Below are 25,278 nucleotides of genomic sequence, written 5' to 3'. Positions count from 1 at the left end.
CACAATGATTATTTTCAAAACTCAATATCCTTTTCTTTTAATGAAGACACAAATCACCACAATGACATTTCAAATCAATTGAAATCTCAACAACAACATCACACAAATCACATTTCTTTTCTCTTAAAAGAAAGCATTTGACACCTCATAAGTCATAACTAGAAACCTGAGCGAGCCTCGATTTCTTTACTATTATCCCATTGCTTATAACTTAAAAATAAACAAAGAAAAATCAAATCAGAGGGAATTTAGGAGACATATATAATGAGGCAACGAGACTTGAACGGTGGGAAACATGATCCATAAACATTGCAGATTACAAGGAAAGGCACATGGATTTACTGCTAACGGTGTTTGACTTGAACAGGGAAATTCTGTTTAATTCAAAAAAAAAAAAGCAAAAAAGAATGAAATTCCAACCATGCATTAAAAGTTGGTTCCTTGAGCAGACAACTAACTCGCAGCTCGAGTTAGTTGGCGGGTGGAACACTGTGATCAACCACCGAGAAGCCTCCATCAACAACCAAGTTGTGTCCGCTAACGTAACCGGATTCATCTGAAGCAAGAAACATAGCTGCCTCTGCGATATGCCTAGCCTTCAACACAGTCCCCTTCAAGTTTGCAATGGCACTACTACTGGCTTCGACCTCTTTCGGCTCCAAGTTATAAGCCTTGCACGAAAGAGGGGTTGCAACACCAAATGGGGAAATGCAGTTCACTCGAATCCCATAAGCACCAAGCTCACTGCAAGCCGATCTCACCAACCCGATTAAGGCATGTTTCGATGTTGTATAAGCATGTGGAGCTGTACCTCCAAGTGAACTTGCAATGCTTGTAGTGCATATAACTGAACCTCGGATTTTTCTAGCAACCATGGCACGCGCGGCGTGCTTGATTGTCGCTGCAACTCCACGGACATTTATGATCATTGTGTTGTCGAAACCTTGAATGTCGAGGTCTAAAATGCCGGTCATTGGACCCATAATGCCTGCATTGCTGAACAAAACGTCTAGGCTACCGTATTTTTCCAATGCGTAACCTACTGTTTGTTCAACTTGGTTTTCGTCTCTGACGTCGCAGTGGAAGTAAGAGACTCTTTCCGAGGCTATTGAGGCTACAACTTGAAGACCCAATTCATCTTGAATATCAGCTACGACAACAAAAGCTCCATTCGCTGCAAAAAGTCTTGCTGCTTCCTCACCAATGCCACCAGCTGCACCAGTGATGAGAGCCACCTTGCCCTCCAACCTAATGGAAGCATTGGAGATTTTGTGTTACATGAAAATACCAGATCTTAATGGAAATTGAGATAATTGTAATGGTAATAATTGTAATTAATGGTTACCTTGACTTAGACATTGATGATGATGATGAAATGGGTGTGTACGTTCTTTATTGATGTGCTCCTCAAACTTCCAAATGAGTTTTCTTCTCTTGGATCTGCTGTATATAATACCCCAGTTGTCTCAGTCTCACATATTATAATGCCTGTATGCTAGGTTACAGAGCTCAAGGCATAGACATGTGAGAAAGAAATTATATATATAGAGTGAAACGAAAATGAGAGCTAGGTGAAAAAAAAAACATGCAGAAATCTTGTATGGTGTCTTGTAAAAATCTTATTAATGAAGAGAAATAGAATTGCTTTGATTGATGTTTGATTACAAAGGATAACAAATATATAGACTACAAAGCATAGAGATGTGCTAAACAAGCGTGGCAGACAACATTGATATGCCAAATACAAATTGTGGTCTTGAGCTCCTAAATGTCTTTTGCATGCTTTGTCTGTTGGTGGAGAGTTACTCTTATTATCCCCCCGCAAGCTGATGCGGGGATGAGGAGCAAGCAGCTTGGAACTTGGAACTAAGATTTGCAAAGCAATGCCTGAGAAGTACTTCTGTAAAGATATCGGCAACAGTGGCTAGATTGGAGAGAAAACAGAGAAGAAGTAGACATAAACACAGTGGCTGAAAACACAGAGAAGAAGCAGCAGAAGAGGTGACACACTCCAAAGATGAGAGAGATTGAAGAAGTAGTGTGCAACAGGTTGAATTTTGAGAGAAGAGTAAATCCACTGTACCGCAGACGCACGAACCCAAAGGGCCCCTCAAATCTGCGGACCTGGAGCCGGGATTGAAGTGCAAGAAAGGAAGACGATGAAGAAGAAAGACGAGCCACGCTGATGTAGAAGAGAAAATTGCTGTGCAATTAAAGTGTGAAAGAAGAACATGGTCAGAGAAGGAGAGAGGAAAGTGAATAGTCCACACAAGCAAATTGGGGAGAAGAGAAAGATGATGTGAATAACGATGAAACAAAAGAAAAGGAGAGAGAGAGTGGGCAAGCATGGACTTCCAGACCCAAGAAGTAGTGGAGGGGAAGATTGGCAGTAAGCAGATGAGTTGCCAGTGAGAAGAGTAAAGAGTGAGGAAGAGTAAATTCACTGCACCGCAGACGCACGAATCTAAAAGATCCCTCAAATCTGCAGGCCAGAATGGAGATTATAAAAAAAAAAAAAAAAAATGTGAGCTCAGTGTTGGGTTGATTCAAGGAAGACGACGACGGTCTGGACGGGAGATGGATTTGATGATATAGCAAATGAGTAATGCAAGTGGTTGTTCTTTTGGGGTGCCGATGAAGTAATTACCATGGTACATATGAGAAGAAAACCATGAGTGGGCAGGCTATGGTGCGGGAATTTGACCTTGAAATTTCAGTTTTCAAAACGATGAGGAGAAGAAGAATGAGATGGAGAAGCTATTAAAAGAGAAGTTTGGAATTTAGATGACGAAGACTTGGAAGTTCGCTAAGTTTGAATTTCGCTCAACTTGGAATTTCTGTCAAGTTGGAAAGAAAATATGTGTACGAAACTGGAAGAGAAGAATTGGAAGATTAGAGAAAGAAAGAGATTTAGTTTGTTTAAAGAGGAGGAAAGACAATAATCACACATGCATAGAAGGAAAGAAAAATATGTAAAGAGATTGATAGAAAGGCAGAAAACAAAAGCATGGAATAGAGAGACTAAGCCAAAATAATAGCAAGAGAAGAGTAGGGTATACAGGTCGGACAAGAAAGGAAGAAAGAGTTGGCAAGCATGGGAAGAAGAAAATAAACAAAGGAAAAGGGAAGATGTGGCAGACAAGACTTTTGTCTTGATGCATTTGCTTTGTCTTGGTGTGGCAGACAATGGGGAAGATGTGGGGAAAAAGAAATAGATGTAGAGCATGGAAGAGAGGGAGATAAAGAGAGGGAATTAAAGATGAGGAAGAGATGATTAGATAGAGAAAGAGAGTTTGGAATATAATATCTCAAAGGATGAGGAGATGAGAAGCAAAAGAAGAAGATACGAAGTAGAAGAGAGAGATTGTTGCAAAAGAGCGGCCAGTGAAGAAGAGAGAGAAAGAGCAAGGCCTGCATCACTGGGATTGATTTAAGATAGCAAAGTCTGATGCCCGGATTTGAGTTCATGGTCATCGGGACGCTGCTCCGGCATGGTCATCGGGACGCTGCTCCGGCATGGTTCATCGGATACGCTGCTCTGGCATAGTTCATCAGGACGCTACCCGGCATGGTTCATCGGAGACGCTGCTCCGGCATGGTTCATCGGAGATTGAACTAAGAAGAAGGTTCATATATGCTGCAATCAGCAGAAGAAATTGGTTGCTATTTTTCAAAGAAAAAAAAATCCAAGCTTTAATTCGGAGGAAGCTATGGAGGAGAAGGGATGTTGGGATATGGTGGGGAATTGAAACATGGTGCTTCTGCCATGATTGTGTTGAATTGAAAAAAAAAGAACTAAGAAGAAGGATTCGGAGATGCTGCAATTGGTTTAGACCCGTGGGTGCATGGAGAAAATTACTCCATACACCCAGGGAAGGTTTTGGAGATCAAAGGATCAAGAGCTGTTAAGCAGTAGCTCTGATACCATGAAGAGAAATAGAATTGCTTTGATTGATGTTTGATTACAAAGGATAACAAATATATAGACTACAAAGCATAGAGATGTGCTAAACAAGTGTGGGAGACAACATTGATATGCCAAATACAAATTGTGGTCTTGAGCTCCTAAATGTCTTTTGCATGCTTTGTCTGTTGGTGGAGAGTTACTCTTATTAATTAAGTGTACATGGAGAAATCCTGATCAGTGTACAAATCTTGTTAAGTAACTTACTATTGAAAGTGGGAAGCAAGAAAATTGAAAGAATTACATTAACTGAATGATAACTTACCAATTCAAAACCTTAAATGCATATGCAAGGTTTAGAGAGCGTTTACAGAGAGTTTAACTGGTAAAAGAAAACGTACAGATGAAGACTAGGAATATTTTGCTCGGTACATGAGCTCCTAAGTTTACAATGTTTGGTGCAAGAAAAAACCTGCCTCAAACTGAGGGGGTAAACATTCTTATATAGGGTGAGGAGGTAACTACCATGCTAAGATTGGCTAGCTCATGAATAGTGTTTTTCTGACTGCAGACTTATTCTGAAACCTTTCTGACTGCAGACTTTTCTTCTGCAGACTTATTCTGACTGCAGACTTTTCTGCAGACTTATTCTGACTGAAGACTTATTCTGACTGCAGACTTTTCTGACTGCAGACTTTTCTGAAACCTTTCTGCAAGGTATGGAGCTGAACTGGATTATATAAACATGATGAGGCTGCTGAAGATTGAGCTGAACATGAATAATGTTTTGCTTGAGTGGAGGTACTATTCAGTAATCATAAGGGTCTTGACTTGTTTGTTATTCAAATGAATAACTCCCAACAATCATAAGGGTAATTAATGCAAAAGGCAAACAAATTACTGTCCTTCAACAAGAAATTAAATTCAAACGAATTGAAAACCAATTAAAGGACAATACTCTTCAACAAAGAATAAAAAATGTTGACGAGCAACTCAAAGCAGAAATTTGTTTAGAAATACCCAATGCTTTTTGGTATAGGAAGAACCACATAGTCAAACTTCCTTATATCAAAGATTTTAGTGAAACAAAAATACCTCCTAAAGCTCATCAAATCCAAATGAGCCAAGAAGTTATGGAATTCTGCAAAAAAGAAATCGCAGAAATGCTTAATAAAGGAATTATGCGAAAAAGTAAATCGCTTTGGTCTTGTCCAGCTTTTTATGTTCAAAAGAATGCTAAATTAGAAAGAGGTACACCTCGCCTAGTAATTAATCACAAGCCATTAAACAATGTACTCATAATGGATAAGATATCTCATCCCCAACAAATGTGATCTCATTAATAGACTACATGATTCAAACATTTTTTCAAAATTTGACATGAAGTCAGGTTTTTGGGAAATACAAATTAGTGAAGAAGACAAGTACAAAACTGCTTTTGTAACTCTTTTTGGTCATTATGAATGGAATGTAATGTCATTCAGTCTTAAGAAAGCTCCTTGTGAATTTCAGAATATAATGAATGATATATTCAATCAGTTTAGCGACTTTTGTATAGTATACATAGAGGATGTCCTTATTTTCTCTCGATCCAGCACTAGACACACGTAAATCAATTTCTCAATATAGTCAAACTCAACGGCCTAGCTGTATCTGCTTCTAAAATAAAGTTATTCCAAACTAGCATTAGGTTCTTAGGATTCAATATCCAACAGTCTAAGATTAACCCTAATGATAGAGTCATCCAATTCGCAGATAAATTCCCTAATGTTATCTTAGAAAAAAACCCAGGTACAAAGATTTCTAGGTTCATTAAACTATGTCAAAGATTTCTACGGACTTGCGAAAGAAGTCACTACTACAAAACTGAGCTATAAACACCATTGTGAATGGTGTGTATTGAAGTTAAAGACAACCATGATTGGTGTCTAATAGCAATAGGCACCTTCTTTGACACTAATTAAAGAATTGTTGGCTTGGTGGCGTGACATATACTTAAAAAGACACTATCACTTTTTTGGTGACTTTCAAACTGTGGGCCCCATCACCAGAAAACACACTTTCTAACAATGGTGACTGCAATATTTCATATTAAAAAAATTAAAATTAATATACAAATTCAATGATTCCTATCAAACCAAAGAAAAATTTATTCTAGGCATGATACTGCAATTTCCTCTTCTCCTCCATGGATGACTACATCACATAAAATGAAAGCAATATTTAGAATTAAATATTTTTGTTGTGGAGCAATTAAAATTCTGAACACATAAGCTTAAGGAAATGGTTATATGATTACCTTATATATGTCTGATCTCTAGAAGAAACTGTCAAGCAAGTAATCTGTCAATGTGACAAAGTATGCTGCCATACCATTTGCCTGCAAAATTCACAGGTTATATTAGAACAGGAAACTTCGAATATACAAGTGCAACTATAGTACTAAAGTATAGCAGCCAAGTCAAACAAAGGAGAGCTCATGGCCTAGTCTCCTTGATTTTCCTGCACCAACAAATCATTAAACTGCTCAAGCATGCAAGAAAACACCAACTTCAATATACAGCTCCATTGGATTAAATAGAAAGCAATAGAACATAATGGAGTCCCTAGCAGTAACGTGCATAATTCTATACAGGCACATGTGAGTTTTATCCTGACTGTTGCTTTAGAGTAAGAGCTTGAGGTCAGAACATACTAGAGTTGCAAAACAACTATCTTGCTTGTGTTTACAAGAATTAGATAATTGAAAGTTTATAGTTAATACTTATCTTAATAATTCCACAACAAAAGATGATAAACAAGACTATGAGTTAAACATTTTGAAATCTACTGGCTTGTATAAAGGCAAAAAGTGTGAAGGCAAAGCTAAGAAATAAGCATTTTTGTAATCACTTTAGCAAAGCAATTTGAGAAAAGAATCAAGTGTCCAGCACCTTGCAGACAGGCCGATTCCCAGCCGGATATATTGTAAAAGAGAGCCAACAGCATGTACCATTATATACCATCTGCATCAGGTATAGAAAATTCCAATCAGCATATAATAAGTTCTTCGTTGAGTCAACTAACAGAAGTACAACACTTGATGTTTGAAGTCTAATTCTTTGCCAGCAGTTTCTCATCAACCAAACACAGCATTCGAAAACAACAGAAAATGAAACAAAAAGCCATCAAGTTCTCAATGGATCTGCATGAGACATAAGCTTCATATACAAGTTCAAGAATTTCTATAATTGAAACAGCAAACCATAAATTAAAAAGAATATAAATCATCAAGGACGTATAAGCAAGAAATCCTATCAACTTCAATCACATATGCTGTATCTTTCAATACCTAAATGCTGAATGGCATATATTAGAATTCCCAGCTTATAGCACCAAATTGATTCATTCATCTTGTATTCATTTTAAAAGTTACAATCTCTAGTGCAGTAGATCTACCCACATATGATCACATAACTCCGTAGACAACCCAAAATAGTCAAAGCAAATAGACATCTCAGAGAACTGAACTCACCAGGTCAACAACGTCAAAGGCTTCGCGGTAGCTATCAATAGAATTCTCAACATTGTCATTCCTGAAACAGCAGTAACAAGGTTAAGCAACCAAATCAATCTACGGCTAATCACCATCATTCCTACATGTCTGACATGTTTAACAGATTTAAATATAAATTTCACAGCTATTCAGTACATAATCGTATTTTTCACTACTAGATAATTGAAAATAAAAACGTCATTGCAAGCAAAGAAGTTTATACAAATCTAGCACTGTCAAAAATAGAGGAAAGCTTAAATTACTTGGCTTAATATGTAAAAGAAATTAAAGATATAAAAGAGCTTATTCACTTTGTTTAGATTAATGAAAGCACATAAAACAACCAAGGTAACAATTTTGAATATTAGTTCTTCACATATGTTGCACCCTCTGAGAATTATAAAAAAGGAAGAAGAAAGAACAGGACCTGATACAACTGTGCTAGGCCAAATTGTTGAACATCCTCAATTATAATGGTGTTTGCATTCTGTGATGCCCCGGAATTTCGTATTTACTTTCCGAGGATTTTCCGGAATTTAAATTGTGGGTATCGGACGGTTTCGTGGCTCGTGGAAGGAGCGGAAGTGTTTCGGACGAATTTTATTCGTAAAGTGTGGAATTAGGGGGGTTTCAAGGTTGACTTTTGATACGTTGAGATTCTCCGAACACTTCCTTCACGAAAGTTGTAGAGCACGTCGATACGAGTTCGTGGACATGCGGAACGCGAGAATCGGAGTTCGTATGAAGAAGTTATGGGCTTCGGAAAAACTTTCCATTTTGGTATAAAAGGACAAAAAAATCCGGAAATTGCAAAAGAGCCCAGATTTCCCAAAATGGAAACCCGAGCTCGGTCACTTCTCTCCCGAGCCTGCGTCGCACCCTCCACTTCGCCGGCTTCGTTCTTCCTCCTCCGGCCACCATAGGACTCGATCCAAGGCGGGTTGTGTTCGCCTTGCTGCCCTCTACACGTCTGTGGAAGCAATCGAGGGTGGGTCGAGCTGCAGCTCGTGCTACAACGTCGAGAAAAACCCGAGTAGAGGTCGGAATCGCCTCTATTCGCCGATCTTCGTTCTCCCAGCTCCGGCCACCTTTGGCGGTGGTTCCAAAAGGGATTCTGCACTTCAAGGGACGTAGATCATTTCCCCCAAGGTGGCTTGCATCGATTTCATTTGTGGAGATCGAATTGGAGCGAATTCAAAACTAGGGTTCATCGGATCCGTCGGCTTCTAAGGTAAAATTCGATCGATTGGTTCATATTTGGACGTTGTTGTAGTTATGAAAGTTGAAATTGGGGTTGAGATGAAGAACTTTGGTGTTGGGAGTTTTGTCAAATTCCGAGTTTGGTTTGGCGGCGGTGCCGCCACTGTGGTGGTGTTTTCCGGCGGTTTCCGGCCACCTCAGGGATAGTTTCTGTTCCTGAGTTCGATCTACTCGTCGATACGAGCATTTCGATATATTGTTTGTAATTTTTGGAGATCGTATGAGCATGTTGTGATTTTTACGGTTTCGGACCGTTCGATGTTTCGATCCGTGAGGATTCGAGCTTCTGATCGACTTGTGGTTTTGGCATATCGATCGTAGAAGTATTCCGGAGACTTTGGGAGGTCTCGGATGTGGTTTCGCCTTGATTGGCGCCACTTTGGGGATTTTAGTTCAAAACAGGGGTTTCAGACTTAAATCAAATGTGAATTGTTACTAAGTGGAAACCGTTTGTGATTAGGTACTTGACGAAGTATTTGGACGGTTATTTGGCGGATTTGCCGCTTTGTTCCTTGTTGAAGACGCAGCGGGAATTTGAGGTGAGTAATCTCACAAGGTTCATTATGAACGGAATTACCATTATTGTTTTGGCGTTAATTATTTAACTGCAAACTATAGTTGGTATTAGTAGGCATTCCTGAGCGAATGACTACGTATATATATATTTACGTGAAATATATATATTCTTGTGGATGATGTGTGATGAATAATATGCATGATGGGTTCATATTATTGTTGAATGCGACTTTTCATTGAAACAATATTGTGGAAAAAGATGTTTTCAATTGTTTGAAAAGTATTGAGTTTGATGTTACATTTTGGAGTCAAGCGTGACTCATTTTAAATGTATTGGTCCTTGTACCAAGAGTCACAGATGGTGAGCAGGGATGGGGAAAGCCGGAACTAGATGGTCGTAACGTTTTTAGGTCAGGTGTGACTTACTTAACGTTGACTTGAGACCAGATGGGGTCTGAAAAGCATGGGTCGCAGATAGTGACCAACGGTTGATTCTAAGACCAGATGGGGTATGAAAACCAAAAGTCACAGACGGTGATAGGTTGCAGATGGTGACCAATGATTATCTGTGTTATGTGTCTAGGTTAGACTGATTGGTTGTTGGTACATCATGGGGTTAGCGGGGAGCTATTTGAGGCTCATGAGTACGTGTTTTTAAAAGAGAGTTTCGGGGATTCTTTCTTTTAAATGTCTTGGGAGGACTTGTGAATCATTTTCTATATGTCACAGATGGTGACAGGTCGCAGATGGTAACCAATGGTTGATTCCGAGATTTGATGGGTTCTGAAGATCATATGTCACCGATGGTGACAGGTCGCTGATGGTGACCAAGGCAAGAGATAAGGAATCGCGCAGTTAGCCGGGCGAGTGGTTACGATAAGCTAGAGCGCTAGTATGTCTGCCATGGTACCTCATGGATCTAAGTAGATTACTTATGACTCCTGGGTACGTATTTTGTCCAGGTTGGACTAAGAATCATATGCTATTTGTTAGGTTAACGATAGGTATGATTGATGTGCTTATGTGTTTTATCCAGATTGGATCGATTAATCATATTTGAATTGTTAGGTTAACGATTTATATGATTTTGTCATGGTGTGACTTTTGTGATTTCCTTTTTGGAAAAAAGTATTGTTTTGGGAAGCATGGTATGTTTTCCTTATTCGCGAGTCGAAAGATGTTCCTCGTGTTGGCGTGAGTGGTGCGGGCTTTTATCCCGTAATTTGGTGTGAGTTGTTTTGAGTTACTCATACGGGCTTGCAAAAGCTTACCGGGTTTGTTGTGTGACAACCCGGTGCACTATTCAAACGGTGTAGGGGTTAATCTTGCAGGTCAGGGAAATCGTGGCTGAAGCTGAGGTAGCCTGTTGGCAGCAGAACTGGTAGGAAGTAAATTTGATTGGCTTTGCCATTGTTGCGACTTCCGCTTTGTAGTGAACTCTGAGGAGTATTTACGTTTTATTTTGTGATGGCAATTTAATTCGTAAACTTATGTAATATATAACTCATGTTAAGCGAGTGTATATTAACTTGGATTGGTTCAGGGCATCAGTATGTACTTGTTTTAAGGGAAAGATGTTCCAGGTATTTGTATTGATGACTGAACGTTCACGCATATATAATTATGGGGTTATATATATCGATTTTTATTTGCGTAAAAATCAGGGACGTGACACATTCTGAATGTCAAGCCCACTTTCTACTATATTAGTGCATGTGAGAATCGTAATTTCACCTTGTGAAAATTTCTCCATTGTTTCCTCTAGCTTCTTTCAATATTGCTGCAAAAAGACACATCTATGAATACATACTGCAGAGAAAGAAATCCCATCTGATGGATCCCACCCTGAGCTCTAGTTAATGATGCATAACAAATTACACATAGCTTTGCTTTTCAGATCTCGATGCTCCCTCGATTTCATGACAATTTTACAAAGTAATTTATAACTCATGGCACCAGGCTATCTAAAAATGACAGTTTCTCATCAGGGGTCTATGCTTTGATCTCATAGCAGCTCCCTTAGGAGATACCAATTGCTAAAGAAAAGGAAGAGCGTACTTTCCCAAGTTCAATAGCTATTTCAACATCAGGAAACGACTGTTCAAGAAAACCCATCACTTCTTCAAGTCCTGCAACATAGAATAGAGGTGAAATATGTTGAGAAGAAAAAATAAAAAAATTAAAACAAACAAACAGAGCACCAAGAAATCACAGGAGTGCTATGGGAAAACCAGTTCCTCCAGCAAGTTGTACAACAGTAATAGAATTTCTGTTGTCCTATTGACATACAGCATAACAGGTAGAAAATGAGCATGCATATAATTCCCCATTCATTTTTAAGCATAAAAAACGTGTTACATACATTCAATTAGACTCAACATGTGTATCTAACTGCAAAACTAATGCTACCAAGGAAACAACATGAGTACATGACAAAAGACTCTGATTAACTTGTGTATAAATAACATATATAGTATATATCAATCAGTACACAAATTTCAATACTCAAACAACACAAGCCATCACAATTGAACTTGTTGTAACTCAAATTGCCTATTCACGACCCAGTAGCAATTCTCATGTTCTTGGAAAACCCAACACGAACACCTACTTTTTAAGAGAGAGTGAAGAATAGTGATGAACCTATTCTTCGATCCTGATAAATAATCTATTGCAGAAATTAAAGGAGTTTAAGATCTGAAATGTAATTAGACACCAATAAGTTTGAGAAAAAAAAATAAAAAATAAAGCCAAAACCTTGAACAATTCCAATTTAAATCTAAGTAGATTGATAGATGAGCATGAAACAAGCTGACTGCAACAACAATAGAATAGAGAACAAACTTACCCCAAGGCAAGTTGAGAGAGAACGAACATGCAAAGGCAGATTATGGGAAAGTACTCTCGCGATTGACTTAATTACCAATCGACGACAACGACATCCAGAACTGTCGATCATATCATAGCTGATCGAGTAACGCGCGCGTATAGTTTGTAGATCGTTGGTTGGTTCCTACGGCAGATGGGTTGAGCGGTGATGGTAAAAGAGAAGGGAGAAGGGGAGAGTGAATTCATCTCGACTTTCATTTTTATTTTTGAGGACAGGGCTTTGCCCTTGTTTTGGTAGATAAGTAGGTAGATTTACTAAATAAAATTGCGGTTGGTGACTTTGAATAGTTTGAAATCTTCCTTTTCTATGTTTCTTTTAAATTTGCAATCACACATTTGAGAGTACTAGAAAAGGCAACCGCGCGATGCGCGGGAATTGGATTCGTTAGTTGTTAACAATTTTTTATGTAGTGCTTAGTTGTTAAACAATTCTTTTTGTAATTCTGATCAAAAATGTCATAGATCATAGTTACATAAGTTTGAGAAGTATAATTTTAGATTGTAGCTTAAGCAGATTATGGCTGATTCATAAACAAAGTCTCTATAATTACAAAAATATGATTAATGAAACTCTTCCATTTTTAAGATTAAAAAAAAAAAAAAACCTACTTTAGGTATCATTTGTAGAAATTTACAAATACAAAACAGAATTGTTTTCCTATAAAAAAAAAAAAATATATATATATAAACTGAAAAGATATGGCAAAATTGAAAAAAAAAAAAGACAGATTGTAATTTTAGTTAAAAGTTGGGGGCAACACCGTCATTCTACTGTTACATGAACAGTGGATCCATCTTTAGTATTACCGGGAGGCAGAAGGGAGGAAGATAGAGGAAAAAAAGGACAGTGGCAGAGTCGTAAAAAAAATTCAAATGAGGGTAAATTGTCTTTTTTTCATGAATGAACAGTGATTAATTAATGGTAGCTTCGTATTTTTCCATAAATGGGAGGGTAAAATCGACTGTTCACTGTACTTAGCACAGTGTAACAGTGCATTCACGCTTTATATATGTATAATTGGTGAGTCTTTTTTTTTTTTAGAATAAGATCCTTTATTGAATGAAACAAAGTTACATAACACGGGAATGACCCGTGGTGGACAAGAATTCCCCACTCTCCTCCCTAAAACCTAAACCAGTTACGGGTCCGTCACCATAAATGACTTCCATGAGCCGAAGGGGCCCAACCCCTAAGCACCTATACCGCCCAACGACTCGGGCTACCGAGAATTCCGAAAATATCGATACCACCTCATAGACAACCGCTAAAACAACCAACGTCCTCTTCCATACCGTGTCCCAAAGATACCAGACCACGTGCCAGGATCGCTCGTCAGCACATTGACCATAAGATAACACCAACAATAAACCACTTCGTCCCCAGAAATGACACCACATCCATGACACCTCAATTTGACCCAACCCTAGCCCAAAAGAGTAGGGACATGCTAATGACCGAGAAAACCTAACCAAAGCACTAACTAAAAACACAACTTTAAACAAAATGAAAAAACAACCGCCATACTCCTCTTCCTTCTCCCCAGGAGGCTCGCCGGCAGACACCCACCACAAGGAAAACCCTTCGAGCTCACCTTGCCAAAGAAACCCTAACCACGCAGCAAGCCACGTCAAAACTCCTAACTGTTTTCGGCCAGATCCAGGGGTAAACCTGTCACGCCCCGAATTTTGAATAAAGGAATTCAAATCCGAAACGCGAGAACAAACAATCACAAGAAGACTCTTAGAAAAATTTTCAAATAAACTAAGCAACAAACAAACTGAACTCACAATGTCAATACCGACTCGTTCTTTAGAGTCACATATTACATTACAATAGTTTACAAATTAAACTGAATATCAATTCAACGTGTAACCACACTTACCAACTCACTACACAGCGGAAGACTACAAGTATAAGCGCCCTTCTACACCCACGTGACGGAAAGTCCACCTCAGTTTCAATAACGATCACCCGATATTCTAACCTTCACAATAAACCCTACACCATAGAATAGTGCACTGGGAATGTAAACAACAAACCCGGTAAGCTTTTCAGCCCTTATGAGTAAACTCAATTAAAATGACTCACATCACTCATGCTTATAATTTCTCAATTCGTGAGATAATTAAAGCAACAATATTTAATTCCACAAAACACAACCAAACATCAAGTTCATATCATATCATATCATCACAACGACAAATCACACTCACTTCTCTTCAACATAAAGAATTTGTCAAAACGATGACCTCACAACTCATTCCCCAATCACTACAGATCACAACCCACAACTGTACCCATAATAAGAATTAAGCAAAATCAGTAATCCCTGCATAGAAACTTAGTTCAGGAGATCACATGAAAACAAACAAAAGAAATCATATAAATCCCTGCATAGAGTTTAGTTCAGGAATTTACATTAAAACAAACAATACAAAAAGCGGTAATCCCTGCATATAACTTAGTTCAGGAGATTACATAAAAACAAACAAAAGAAATCATATAAATCCCTGCATAGAGTTTAGTTCAGGAATTTACATTAAAACAAAAAATACAAAAAGCGATAATCCCTGCATATAACTTAGTTCAGGAGATTACATTAAAATAAACAATTCAAAAGACAGTAATCCCTGCATATTACTTAGTTCAGCAGATTACATAAAAATAAACAATTCAAAAGGTAGTAATCCCAGCATATAACTTAGTTCTGGAGATTACATTTAAAGAAAACAATAGAATTCATAGAAATCCCAATCTCACGTAAACACAAACGAAAAACCCCAAAAACCTTCTCTGAACTACGACAGACTCGAGCTCAACTGAATCGTAACCTGTCACCTCTGCCGAGGTTCAACCTTACGACCAAACTTCAGACCCTTCGGTCCTCAGAATAGAAATCCAGGTTACCACTGTAACCTTCAAACTTCAGACCCTTCGGTCCTCAAAATAGAAATCCAGGTTACCACTGTAACCTTCAAACTTCAGACCCACCGGTCCTCAGAATAGAAATCCAGGTTACCACTGTAACCTTCAAACTTCAGACCTTTCGGTCCTCAGAATAGAAATCCAGGTTACCATTGTAACCTTCAAACTTCGGACCACTTGGCCCTCAGAATAGAAATCCAGGTTACCACTGTAACCTTCAAACTTCGGACCCTTCGGTCCTCAGAATAAACCCAGGTTTACCACTGAAACCTTCTGACTCACAATTGTCACATCACAACTCCAAATAACTCTTTCAACAATATAATCATCAAACATATACATATCCCAACACCACACCATCCATATATATATTCCACGTAAATATATATATACGTAGTCATTTACGCAGGAATGACCACTAATACCAACTATAGTTTTATAAATTATACTTCTCGAAATCATTTTATATCAAAACATTGTTTTAACTTACCCATGAACCGTTGTCGATCAAGTTCATATATTTTAAAACAAAAATTGGTTTCGAAAATGATTTTTCATTCTAACAATAAAATATACTAAAATAAAACATAACTAATTTATCAACCGAAACACCGTGAGATTTACTCACCTCTAATCCAGCTGCGTCTTCTATACAGCTCAAAATCACAATCACAACCCTCCGCCCAAACAAAACCGTCAATCACCTAAACAAAAACGATCTTAACTTAGCAATTGATTCATAACACACTTAAACGACGATCCAACGGTCGGATCATCGCCCATGACCACACAAAGGCATTGGGACAGTCATACGATCAATAAATCAAAACTACAAGTCGATCAGACGGCCAAATCCTCACGGATCGAAAACCGAAACGAATCGAAAACCCTAAAACCCTAACATGCATCAACTTTCTCCAAAATAACCTTATAATATATCAAAACGACCGTATCGATGCGTAGATGCATAAACTGAAAACAGAACACAAAAATATGGTCTGACGCGCCGCCACAAGCGACGGGTCAGCAGGCGGTCAACGGCGGTGGTCAACGTCGGGTCAACCACCTCCAATGGCAAAGTGACCAACTACAAACTTGTTCAAAATGAAGAGATGAGCCACCTTCATACCTGGAGCTAAGTGAGATTCGGTCTAGATCGTCCTAGATCAAGCCTGGAAGTTGGATTAATCTCTGCCGTCTGATCAAGATTCCAGATCCAACCAGAACCGTCAAAAGTTTCAAACCTTGATCAATCACTCCTCATACAAAATCGTCCTACAAGGTAGGTATGAGGATGATCAGGAGGAAGAGACGATCCTAAAAATGGAATGGATCGGCCAAGGGGATACCGGAATCGGTGAAATCCGGCCGGATCCGTTTTAGGGTCTGTGGCTGCTCCGATCTCCAAGTTCCGGTGGCTGCTGCCGTGATCGAGCACCAAGGGGACGACGGCGAGGAGGAGGTGAAGCCGTCTGCAGTGGTCTCGTCGTCGGCGGACGTTGGACGGAAGAGATCGAACCGGGTCGGTACACCGGGTTCGGGTTGGGTCGCGCGGGTAGGGAGGAGAGAGAACGGAGCGAATTTGGGGATGAAAATGGGATTTTCGGAACTTTTGGGATTTATGAAAAAATCCGGAAGTTTCTTAAAATCGCTCATAACTTTCTCATACGAACTCCGATTTCCGCATTCCACATGTCCACGAATTCGTATCGACGCGGTCTACAACTTTCGTGAAGGAAGTTTTCGGAGAAACCTAACGAATAAAAAGTCAACCTTTGCAACCCCCCTAAAACCATACTTTCAGAATAAAAATTCGTCCGAAACACTTTCGCACCACCCTTGAACCACGAACTCATACAAATGAACACCTTATTAATTCCTGGAAACCATTAGAAATTAATAACGAATTTCCGGGGTCTTACAAAACCTAGATCTCCACCAACCCAAACCACCGAGAATCAGATCGGAGATCATAGTACCTTGCCACCTCAGAGTGATAGCACTCCAAGAGTCTGTGTCCTTCAGCTGAAGAGCCTGAAACCACCGCTGCAAACTCCGCCGAACATCCCTACGCAGAGAAGTACCCAACGCCATACAATCCAAGGCATACCGCCGCCGCGATCTGGCCACTGGCCACCTGCTCCACACCTGCGTCACCGTCGATCGCCCAATACCCATCATCCACGCTAGCGCTGCCGCCTGAGAAGAGTGAAGGATTGTCCACGCCCCAATCCATCTGATAGAACGCAAGACTGAGAGGACAGAGACCTTAAGAACCCATCCGACAACACCCGCCGCTCGTCGATGAGGCAGCGAACCACTATCGACGCGGGGGAGCCGCCGGACAGGATGCGACTTTTGTTTTGCGATTTCCAACCCTAAGGCTCTGCTGTTTTCTCGGAGAAAAAAAGTATAATTGGTGAGTCTAGGAACTAATTTTACAGGATTGGTGAGTTTTTTTTGGGTGCTGTCACCATTAATCTAATTGTGGGGACTAAATGGTATCTTTAGCCCATATTTGTTGTACACTAGTGTAAACCTTTGCTTGATAGAGTACTTCAGACTAGTCCTCTTCCTTGGACAATAGTCCACAATTCTTTATTCAAAGAAATTAAGCAATATGTCAGAACTCTGCCTTGTCTTGGCATTCCTTCAGTCAATTCATTCAAAATTGTTGAAATTGATGCTTCTGAGATTGGTCATGGAGGCATTCTCAAACAGCAAGTCTCCCCAGATCACTTGCCTTGAACAAATTGTTCATCTCTATTCAGGTGTCTGGACTCCGTCACAAAGTAACACTATAGTACTATCAAAAAGAAGATTTTATCTATTGTTTTATGTATTAGTAAATTTCAAGGTGATTTGTTAAATCAAAAAATTTTAGTTCGGGTTGATTGCAAAAGTGCAAAACATGTTGTAGAAATGGATGTTCAAAATATTGCTGGTAAACAAATATTTGCCCGATGGCAGGCCATTTTAAGTATTTTTAATTTTGAAATTGCATACATCAAAGGGAGTGAAAATTACATTCCAGACTTTCTGACCTAAGAACTCCTATAGGGTTCAGATGTCAGACCCAAGGCCTTCAATACAGCATAACACCAGGTCCTAATCTAGGAGACGTCTCCCAACATCTCTCAACCGAGTCAAACAAGAACCATTTGATCTCACCCATGGTGTACCAATCAAACAAGAGCCATCTTCAGTTAAACAAGAATCACCCTCAAGTATTGTCCATTATCCCGGTCATCTTCTAGTCTCACTTAACAACCGACTCACTACTATTGGTAGACTATGAAAATATAAGGACAGAATATGATTTTATGGAAAACGAGGATTGCAGTGCACTGATCAATCCTTACTGGGCAGCAGAAACCAAAATAACAAACTAAACACCATATTTTGGTTACGCAGTGAAAACCTCAAGTATGAGATTAAAAACACTGCGGGGCTCTTACTCTTGAGAACCCAAAATAAAGATCATCATATTGAAAAGGATATGTTCTTTTACAAACTTTGAATAGCACTAGCTCGGCTATAAGATTCACACAAAATCTAATACAAAGTTTGTCTTCCTTCTAGAACTCCTTCACTTGAACGATCTTCAAATCTTGTTCTTCTTTCTTCACCGTATCTCTACTGATCTCAAGAGAGTTTTATGCATATGAAAGCATGATCAATAACACTTATACATGGACCAAGCGTATTGACACTTTGTGAAAACTCAAACTCAAGCAAACATGCAAGACTCTATCAATATTCTTGCCTCTCTAGATACCCACCTTCTGCCGTGTATATTTCTCAAATATATGCAGTACCAACGGCAAAAACCTCTGACCTAAAGATTCTAACCTAATTCTCATTTAATTATGAAAGAAACTTTCCATATAAGAAATTCAACAAATCTTAAGGAAAATCAATTAGGAATAGACAAGTCCTAAAAACCCTAGGGCATCAATACTGCGATTTTAACCACCAGAAGAATCTTTAAAAACGTAAATACATAAAATCAAAAACCTACTTTCCAAAATCGGACTCCACATGAAACTGACTGCAGACTCGGGGATTGCAACACCTGTTGCAATCCCATGCTTATGCAAATGCATTTACCTGTTTTCCTGAGATCAGTAAAGACTCTTTGAGCTTTGTATGGGAATGTTGTGATCATTCTCTTTATCGTCATCACTTAACTGGGCTGCTTGGACCATTAATGCCTTGCCAGCTCTTTCAATTATGCTTTGGATTTTTCTTTGGACAATGAAAGCTAGTAGAACCTGGCGACTGGACTGCAAGGGTTTGTTGTGAATGTGGCATTTTGACTCGGAATTCTTGATTAAATTGAGTGATAACTCGCTCATGATGAATGAATCGATCCCACCACTTGACTAAAATATGGCGAGTTTCAATATCATCTTTCAATTTATACTGTCACTTTAGGATCCAAAGAACTTTGTATTTAGACATGAAGTGGATTAATTGTTACTGGGAAATGCTCTTGATGTTTACTTAAGTTTTGAGTGGTTGTCAAAATATTTTATTGAGTCTTGCAAAGGCTCCTGGAGGAGGTCGAAAGGGAATCTGTGAGAGTTCCACCAGCTAACAAACTATAACAGAAATTTTCCGTTGAAGAATTTGTCAAAATTAAGAAACCAGGAGTAGCTAAAATCCTCAGTTTGATGGAGGAAGATTTTTGACCAAGCCTCTTTGTAATCATAGTATGAAAAGGAAAGGCCATCTTCGTGCTTTGATAGACGTAAATAGGATCACTCCATTCAGCTTGACTAATAATTTTGACTATGTATAATGAGCGGTATAACAGTTTTGACTCGTTCATTTGCCTTGATGGTTACTGATTTTGTTTGAAAGAGGATTTCTGAATAGAATTTAAGTGAGTGAGAATGATGACTAGAAGTCTAATGAAAGCCAGGGGAAATAGGATTTCGTAAGAGACTTGATAGATTTCAAGTGACTGAGGCATGGTTCAACATAAAAGAGGGTGACCATGACTGTGGTTACATAAGAGCAAGTTCACCCGTTGGGTCACCAGGTCATGGTCACCATGTCACCAGGGCACCAGGGCAGGACACTATTCACTGCCACTGGATCTTTGCTTCCACCCGTTGGGTCAGGGTCACCAGTTAGTTACTGTTCATCGAATATTTTATTAATTTGTTTTTGTAAAATGAGAAATGTATGATGTAAATAAATAGTATTGATAAACAATTTGAAAATGCAATCAAAGAAAATTTTTTTGGTAGACAAATTATATGTCCACCGACACTTTTTTTTTTTTTTTTTTTTTTTTTTAACTCCACCGACACTTTTATCACATATACACTACTGACAAAGTTTTTGAAAAGTGTGAAAATATTTAAAACTCCACCGACACTTTTATCATGTACACCACCGACAAAGTTTTTGAAAAGTGTGAATTTTTTTTGCTTTTCCACCGACAATTTTGTCCACTGACACCACCGACAAAGTTTTTGAAAAGTGTGAAACTTTTTTTAACTCCACCGACAATTTTGTCCACCGACACCACCGACAAGTTTTTTGAAAAGTGTGAAAATATTTTAAAATCCACCGACACTTTTATCACATGCACACCACCGAAATTTTTTTTGAAATGAGTGAGAGATAACCCACCGACACTTTTATGTGTGAAAAAATTCAATAAATAGACATGATACGCTCACTACATACACATACCATTCGAGCTTAACAAACCTTCACCCTTTCTACTTCTCTACCATTACATATTTCCTAAATTTCCCTCCTTGCAATGAACAATTTGTGGGATCAAATTCGACGGTCTCAGGATGAAGATGATGAAGAGATGATGGCCACCAACGCCATTGTCATCGCTGCAGTTGCAGAAGAATCTGGAAACCAACACCGAGGGCGCGGTTCTCATCCGGGTCGTGCACCAAATGAGGAACGACTTAGAGAAGAAAGGGGCAAAGGTATGTTGGCCGACTACTTTGTCGACCGGCCAGTGTTCAAAGATCCGGTGTTCCGAACACGTTACAGGATGAGTCTCAATCTCTTCAAGCGTATATCTACTGACCTTTGCCAGTATGATCGTTACTTTGTGCAAAGGTCAGATGCTACCGGCAAAGTCGGACTGCTTCCGGAGCAGAAGATGACAGCTGCCTTGCGAATGCTTGCTTACGGTGCAGGGGTAGATCAATGTGCTGAGTATTGTCGGATGGCGAAATCCACCTCCGTCGCAGCCCTTCAGCACTTTACACGAGGAATTGTTGATCTTTACTCAGCAGAATACCTCCGCGCTCCTACTGCAGCGGACCTCAGACGACTTCTTGCCAAAGCTGAGAGGAGAGGTTTTCCAGGAATGATTGGGAGCATCGACTGTATGCATTGGCAATGGAAGAATTGTCCGACAGGTTGGGCTGGAGAATATAGTGGTAGGAAACAGATCCCCACTATCATCCTGGAAGCAGTCGCATCTTACGACACCTGGATTTGGCACGCATTCTTTGGAATGCCCGGGGCATGCAACGACCTGAACGTCTTAGCAAAGTCTCTGTTGTTTAATGAGCTTACCGCCGGTAGAGCACCTCTGATCCAATTCCAAGTTAACAACAGAGCTCACAGTCTAGGGTACTATCTCGCCGACGGTATTTATCCTCGATGGGCGACTTTCTTGAAAACTGTTCGAAATCCTACACGCCCCAAGGAAATCGAGTTTGCAAAGGCTCAAGAGGGGTATAGGAAAGATGTAGAGAGATGTTTTGGTATATTACAGTCAAGGTTTGGTATTGTTAGAGGAGCTGCTCGTGGGTGGCATAAAGAGGACCTTCGATACATTATGTTAACGTGTATTATATTACACAACATGATTGTCGAAAATGAACGACCTGAAGACAGCGATGATGAGTTGGAGTCCGATGATGAGGAAGCTAACAATATGAGGCCCAGGATTGCTGAGGTATGGGAGGGACCAACCGGTAGAGACTTTGATCCTGTTGGTAGAGATGCTCATCATATGAACGGATTCATGGACCGCTACCAACAAATTAGATCTGACCAAAGTCACTCCAACCTTCAGGAAGACCTCATTCAACACTTTTGGGAATTTCAAGGCAATAGGAGTATCTAGATCTCCTATTTGTGCGTGTTTTCTATTAGTTTTTATGTTTTTAATTATGTTTGTGTGGTTTCTACTTTAGTTTTTATGTTTTTAATTATGTTTGTGTGGTTTCATTTAGCTTTTCATTTCTTGTTGGTATTATTAAAATAAATTTTCATTTCATCAATCTAATATTACATAAGTGCTAAACCAAGCATTGGAATCATAACAATACAATTATTTAAAATATATAACTCCCTAATTTTCCTAATCCTCATCTTCATTAGGAATCCAATTTGTGTTTGTGTGGTCATCCATATGGTTGGGGTTGGTGGATTCACCCGAAGAGAAAGGTGGGGAAGGGACACCACCGGTGAATGGTGGTTGTGGGAAGCCACCGGGGAAAGGAGATTGTGGATAATACCCACCGGGGAATGGTGGTTGTGGATAGCCACCGGGGAAAGGAGGTTGTGGATAACCACCGGGGAAAGGAGGTTGTGGATAGCCACCGACAAAAGGAGGTTGTGGATAATATCCACCGGTGAATGGTGGTTGTGGGAAGCCAGATCCACGGGTTGCATCTTCATCTTCTTTCTCCGCAATTTTTTTTTGTTTTCTTTGCCAGTACCTCTTTTTGGTTGGCGTCATCTTACTTGTGTCCATCTCCATAATACGCTCTTCCCTCTCTTGATTTTTGAATTCCCGATCTTGAATATCCAATTGCAAGCGTATATAATCTCGTTGTTGTTGGTCACGGATATGTCGAGCATATTCCTCATCACGTTTCTCCTTGGCAGACAACATTGATGTTTGGTTGGTTGCTATAGTCTCCACAGCGGCTGTCAGAGGACTGGAATCATTAGATGCTTTCTTTCCTTTCCGAACAGCTTCTTTGGCAGCCTTCTTTCCTTGAGGCCTCACCGAAGGATTGGGAGTTGCATCGGCGTTTACCTCATCTGCATCTATGTCCAACTGGACATGAGAATCAGGAACGGATTGTTGTGTGTGCATCCGTTCAGTTCCTCCCCTGGAGGTTCCTCCAGCCGAAGAGGAATGGTTTGGAATGTCATCAAATTGTTGAAACCCCTTAACAATCTCGTAACATTCTAAACTAATGAAATCACCTTTTTTTGGTTTTCCTTTCGATTTGGTCATCGCAGCTCTCCACAAATCTTGTGTTTGACGTAGCTATTTAATTTAAACAAAAAAGTATACATCTATTAGTACAAATATAAAAGAGGTACAATGTATCAACTATTTAAATATAAGGTGAGTATAATGTATACTTTAAATAAAATGAAGTCTAAAGTATGATTATGAAGTCCTAATTTGAAGTATAATTATCAACTAAATTTTAATATATCAACTAATAATTTAAAGTATAATTATCAACAAAATATTTCAACTAATAATTTAAAGTAAGATGTATCAACTAATTAAATTTTAATATACACTAAAAGAATCATAAAAATTAATATTCGTGTTACACTACAAATTCATACCTCATCAATCATATTCGCACCACTCTTGTACCATAGCTTTGCTTGCCTTAACGCACAATGCCAAGCATAAAGTTCGACTTTCAAGGTTTTCCACCTCCCTTGAAAAGCTTGCAATGATCGGACATATCCATCCCAATGTTCGGCATAGTGTTGGCGTACCTCTATCCATAGATCATCTTTTCTTCGTTCCGTACCCTTTGCCGGATCTTGGCTAACAGCCCTCCAAGACTTGCACAATTGAATGTCTTCATGAGTCTGCCAACGTGTCCCGTCAATACTTGGATCTCCTACGGGTTGGACAATCGTATTGCCTCGTACACTCATATTGGAATAAAAAAATTGTAGAGTATGAAAGCTTTGAGGAGAAGGAACAAAAAAAATATTGAGGAAGAAAGATGATTTTTTTGGTGTGAGAAGTAAAATAGGAGGTAAGGTATTTATAGAAAATTTTGGTTATATTTTTTTTTGTTACCGTTGAAATCTAACGGTCTTTTTTTTTTTTTTAACCTCTGCAAAACGGTATTTTGATCTCCAGCCGTCAGATCCATTTCACTTTCATAAGCAACGGTCCAGATCTGTGGACCGTTGCATTCAAATCTGCACAGGGCCACCAACGGCTACAAGCCACGTAGCCGCACATATCCACAAAACGACAAAATAACGAAAGCAACGCGCCTGTTGCTTTTGTCGCCGCTAGAAGACAGGAAACTGAAGCTCACTCCCCCCCAAGGCGCGTCTCCCCGAGCTGCTTCCTTTTGGGCCAGGCTGGCATCCTGGGTCACGGGCTCAGTCACCCTCGTCCCCGAGTTCGTGACCTGGGCCTCCCACTGTGGTTTTGCCCCAAGCCCGGTGGAAGTGTGAATAGTGGAGCTGGGTCACCAATTATGCTGCTTTTGACGTGGTGCCCGGGCAATAGGATGCCCGGTGAACTTGCCCTAAGGGGACACCTTAATGTAATTGACTGTGGCTTGTGGAACCAATTGAGAATTAGACTGGAATGGATAACAAAGAAGGATGTCTTAATGCTCTTTCCTAGTTAAAGCGCTTATGCCTATTTATACAAATCCTATGTGTACGAAATTGTGGCTATCTTTTTTTATGTCTTTTGATGGTCTCTGGACTAAATAATTGACAGGTTTCATGTTGCTTACTAAGAGCATAAACTTGCTCAATAGTTTTGACACGGTGTTCACTTCTGAAAAAAGCAAAATATTTTGGTAAATTTCATTACTAAGAATTCGAGGTATGTTCTAATCATTAAAATCAATATTGTCATTTGACTGGTATTCAAATTGTTCTTCGTTAACTGTGTGGGATCTTATTAAGACTGGATCTAAAACTAGAACTTACTTAATGAGATCTACAGAGTCTGCTCATCTAAACAACTTTTTGAAAACTAGACAAAAGTGTTTTTAGAAGAGTCTGTGTTGGAATCTAATGTTTAGACCTTGACTTAAGGCTTCTTCAATCACCACTCATGCCGCATCCGCTCATGTCTCACCCGAAACTTAATGTTTAGACTTGGACCTACTGTTTGGTTTAGAAGAGAGAACAAGAAACAAGATTGAATTGAAAGGCTAGAGGAAGAACACAGGATAATCTGAACACAAATTAACCAATTACCAACCACTTGAGCGGAAGAGTAAGGAAAGAAAA

At 39.3% G+C, this 25,278-nt stretch overlaps 2 protein-coding genes and 1 long non-coding RNA gene across 6 annotated transcripts; 1 reads left to right on the top strand and 2 right to left on the bottom strand.

The window, feature by feature from the left end:
- Window positions 1-279: 279 nt before the first annotated feature.
- On the bottom strand, window positions 280-4,408 carry LOC133742573 (short-chain dehydrogenase reductase 3b-like). Of its 4 annotated transcripts, none has more exons than XM_062170257.1 (3): window positions 4,306-4,408; window positions 1,346-1,443; window positions 280-1,248 (listed from the first exon to the last, which is right to left on the bottom strand). In XM_062170257.1, exons 2-3 carry the CDS (start codon window positions 1,357-1,359, stop codon window positions 471-473), a joined length of 792 nt encoding a protein of 263 aa, XP_062026241.1. In that variant the 5' UTR covers window positions 1,360-1,443; window positions 4,306-4,408; the 3' UTR covers window positions 280-470. The 4 variants fall into 4 exon arrangements, with proteins under 4 accessions (XP_062026241.1, XP_062026240.1, XP_062026239.1 ...); XM_062170256.1 differs by having other exon boundaries at window positions 1,346-1,440; window positions 4,230-4,393; XM_062170255.1 differs by having other exon boundaries at window positions 4,230-4,392.
- A 1,644-nt stretch (window positions 4,409-6,052) lies between these two features.
- LOC133742575 (uncharacterized) lies at window positions 6,053-12,334 on the bottom strand. Its single transcript, XR_009862634.1, has 5 exons — window positions 12,064-12,334; window positions 10,950-11,344; window positions 7,419-7,479; window positions 6,204-6,909; window positions 6,053-6,100 (listed from the first exon to the last, which is right to left on the bottom strand). It is a non-coding gene; the product is annotated as an uncharacterized LOC133742575 (long non-coding RNA).
- An 8,478-nt stretch (window positions 12,335-20,812) lies between these two features.
- Window positions 20,813-22,150, top strand: LOC133744545 (uncharacterized). Its single transcript, XM_062172639.1, has one exon. It carries the CDS (start codon window positions 20,813-20,815, stop codon window positions 22,148-22,150), a length of 1,338 nt encoding a protein of 445 aa, XP_062028623.1.
- The last annotated feature ends 3,128 nt before the right edge of the window (window positions 22,151-25,278 follow it).

The sequence above is a fragment of the Rosa rugosa genome, chromosome 4 (assembly GCF_958449725.1).
Source record: "Rosa rugosa chromosome 4, drRosRugo1.1, whole genome shotgun sequence".
Taxonomy (NCBI): domain Eukaryota; kingdom Viridiplantae; phylum Streptophyta; class Magnoliopsida; order Rosales; family Rosaceae; genus Rosa; species Rosa rugosa.
This window is presented reverse-complemented; position numbering and strand designations above follow the sequence as displayed.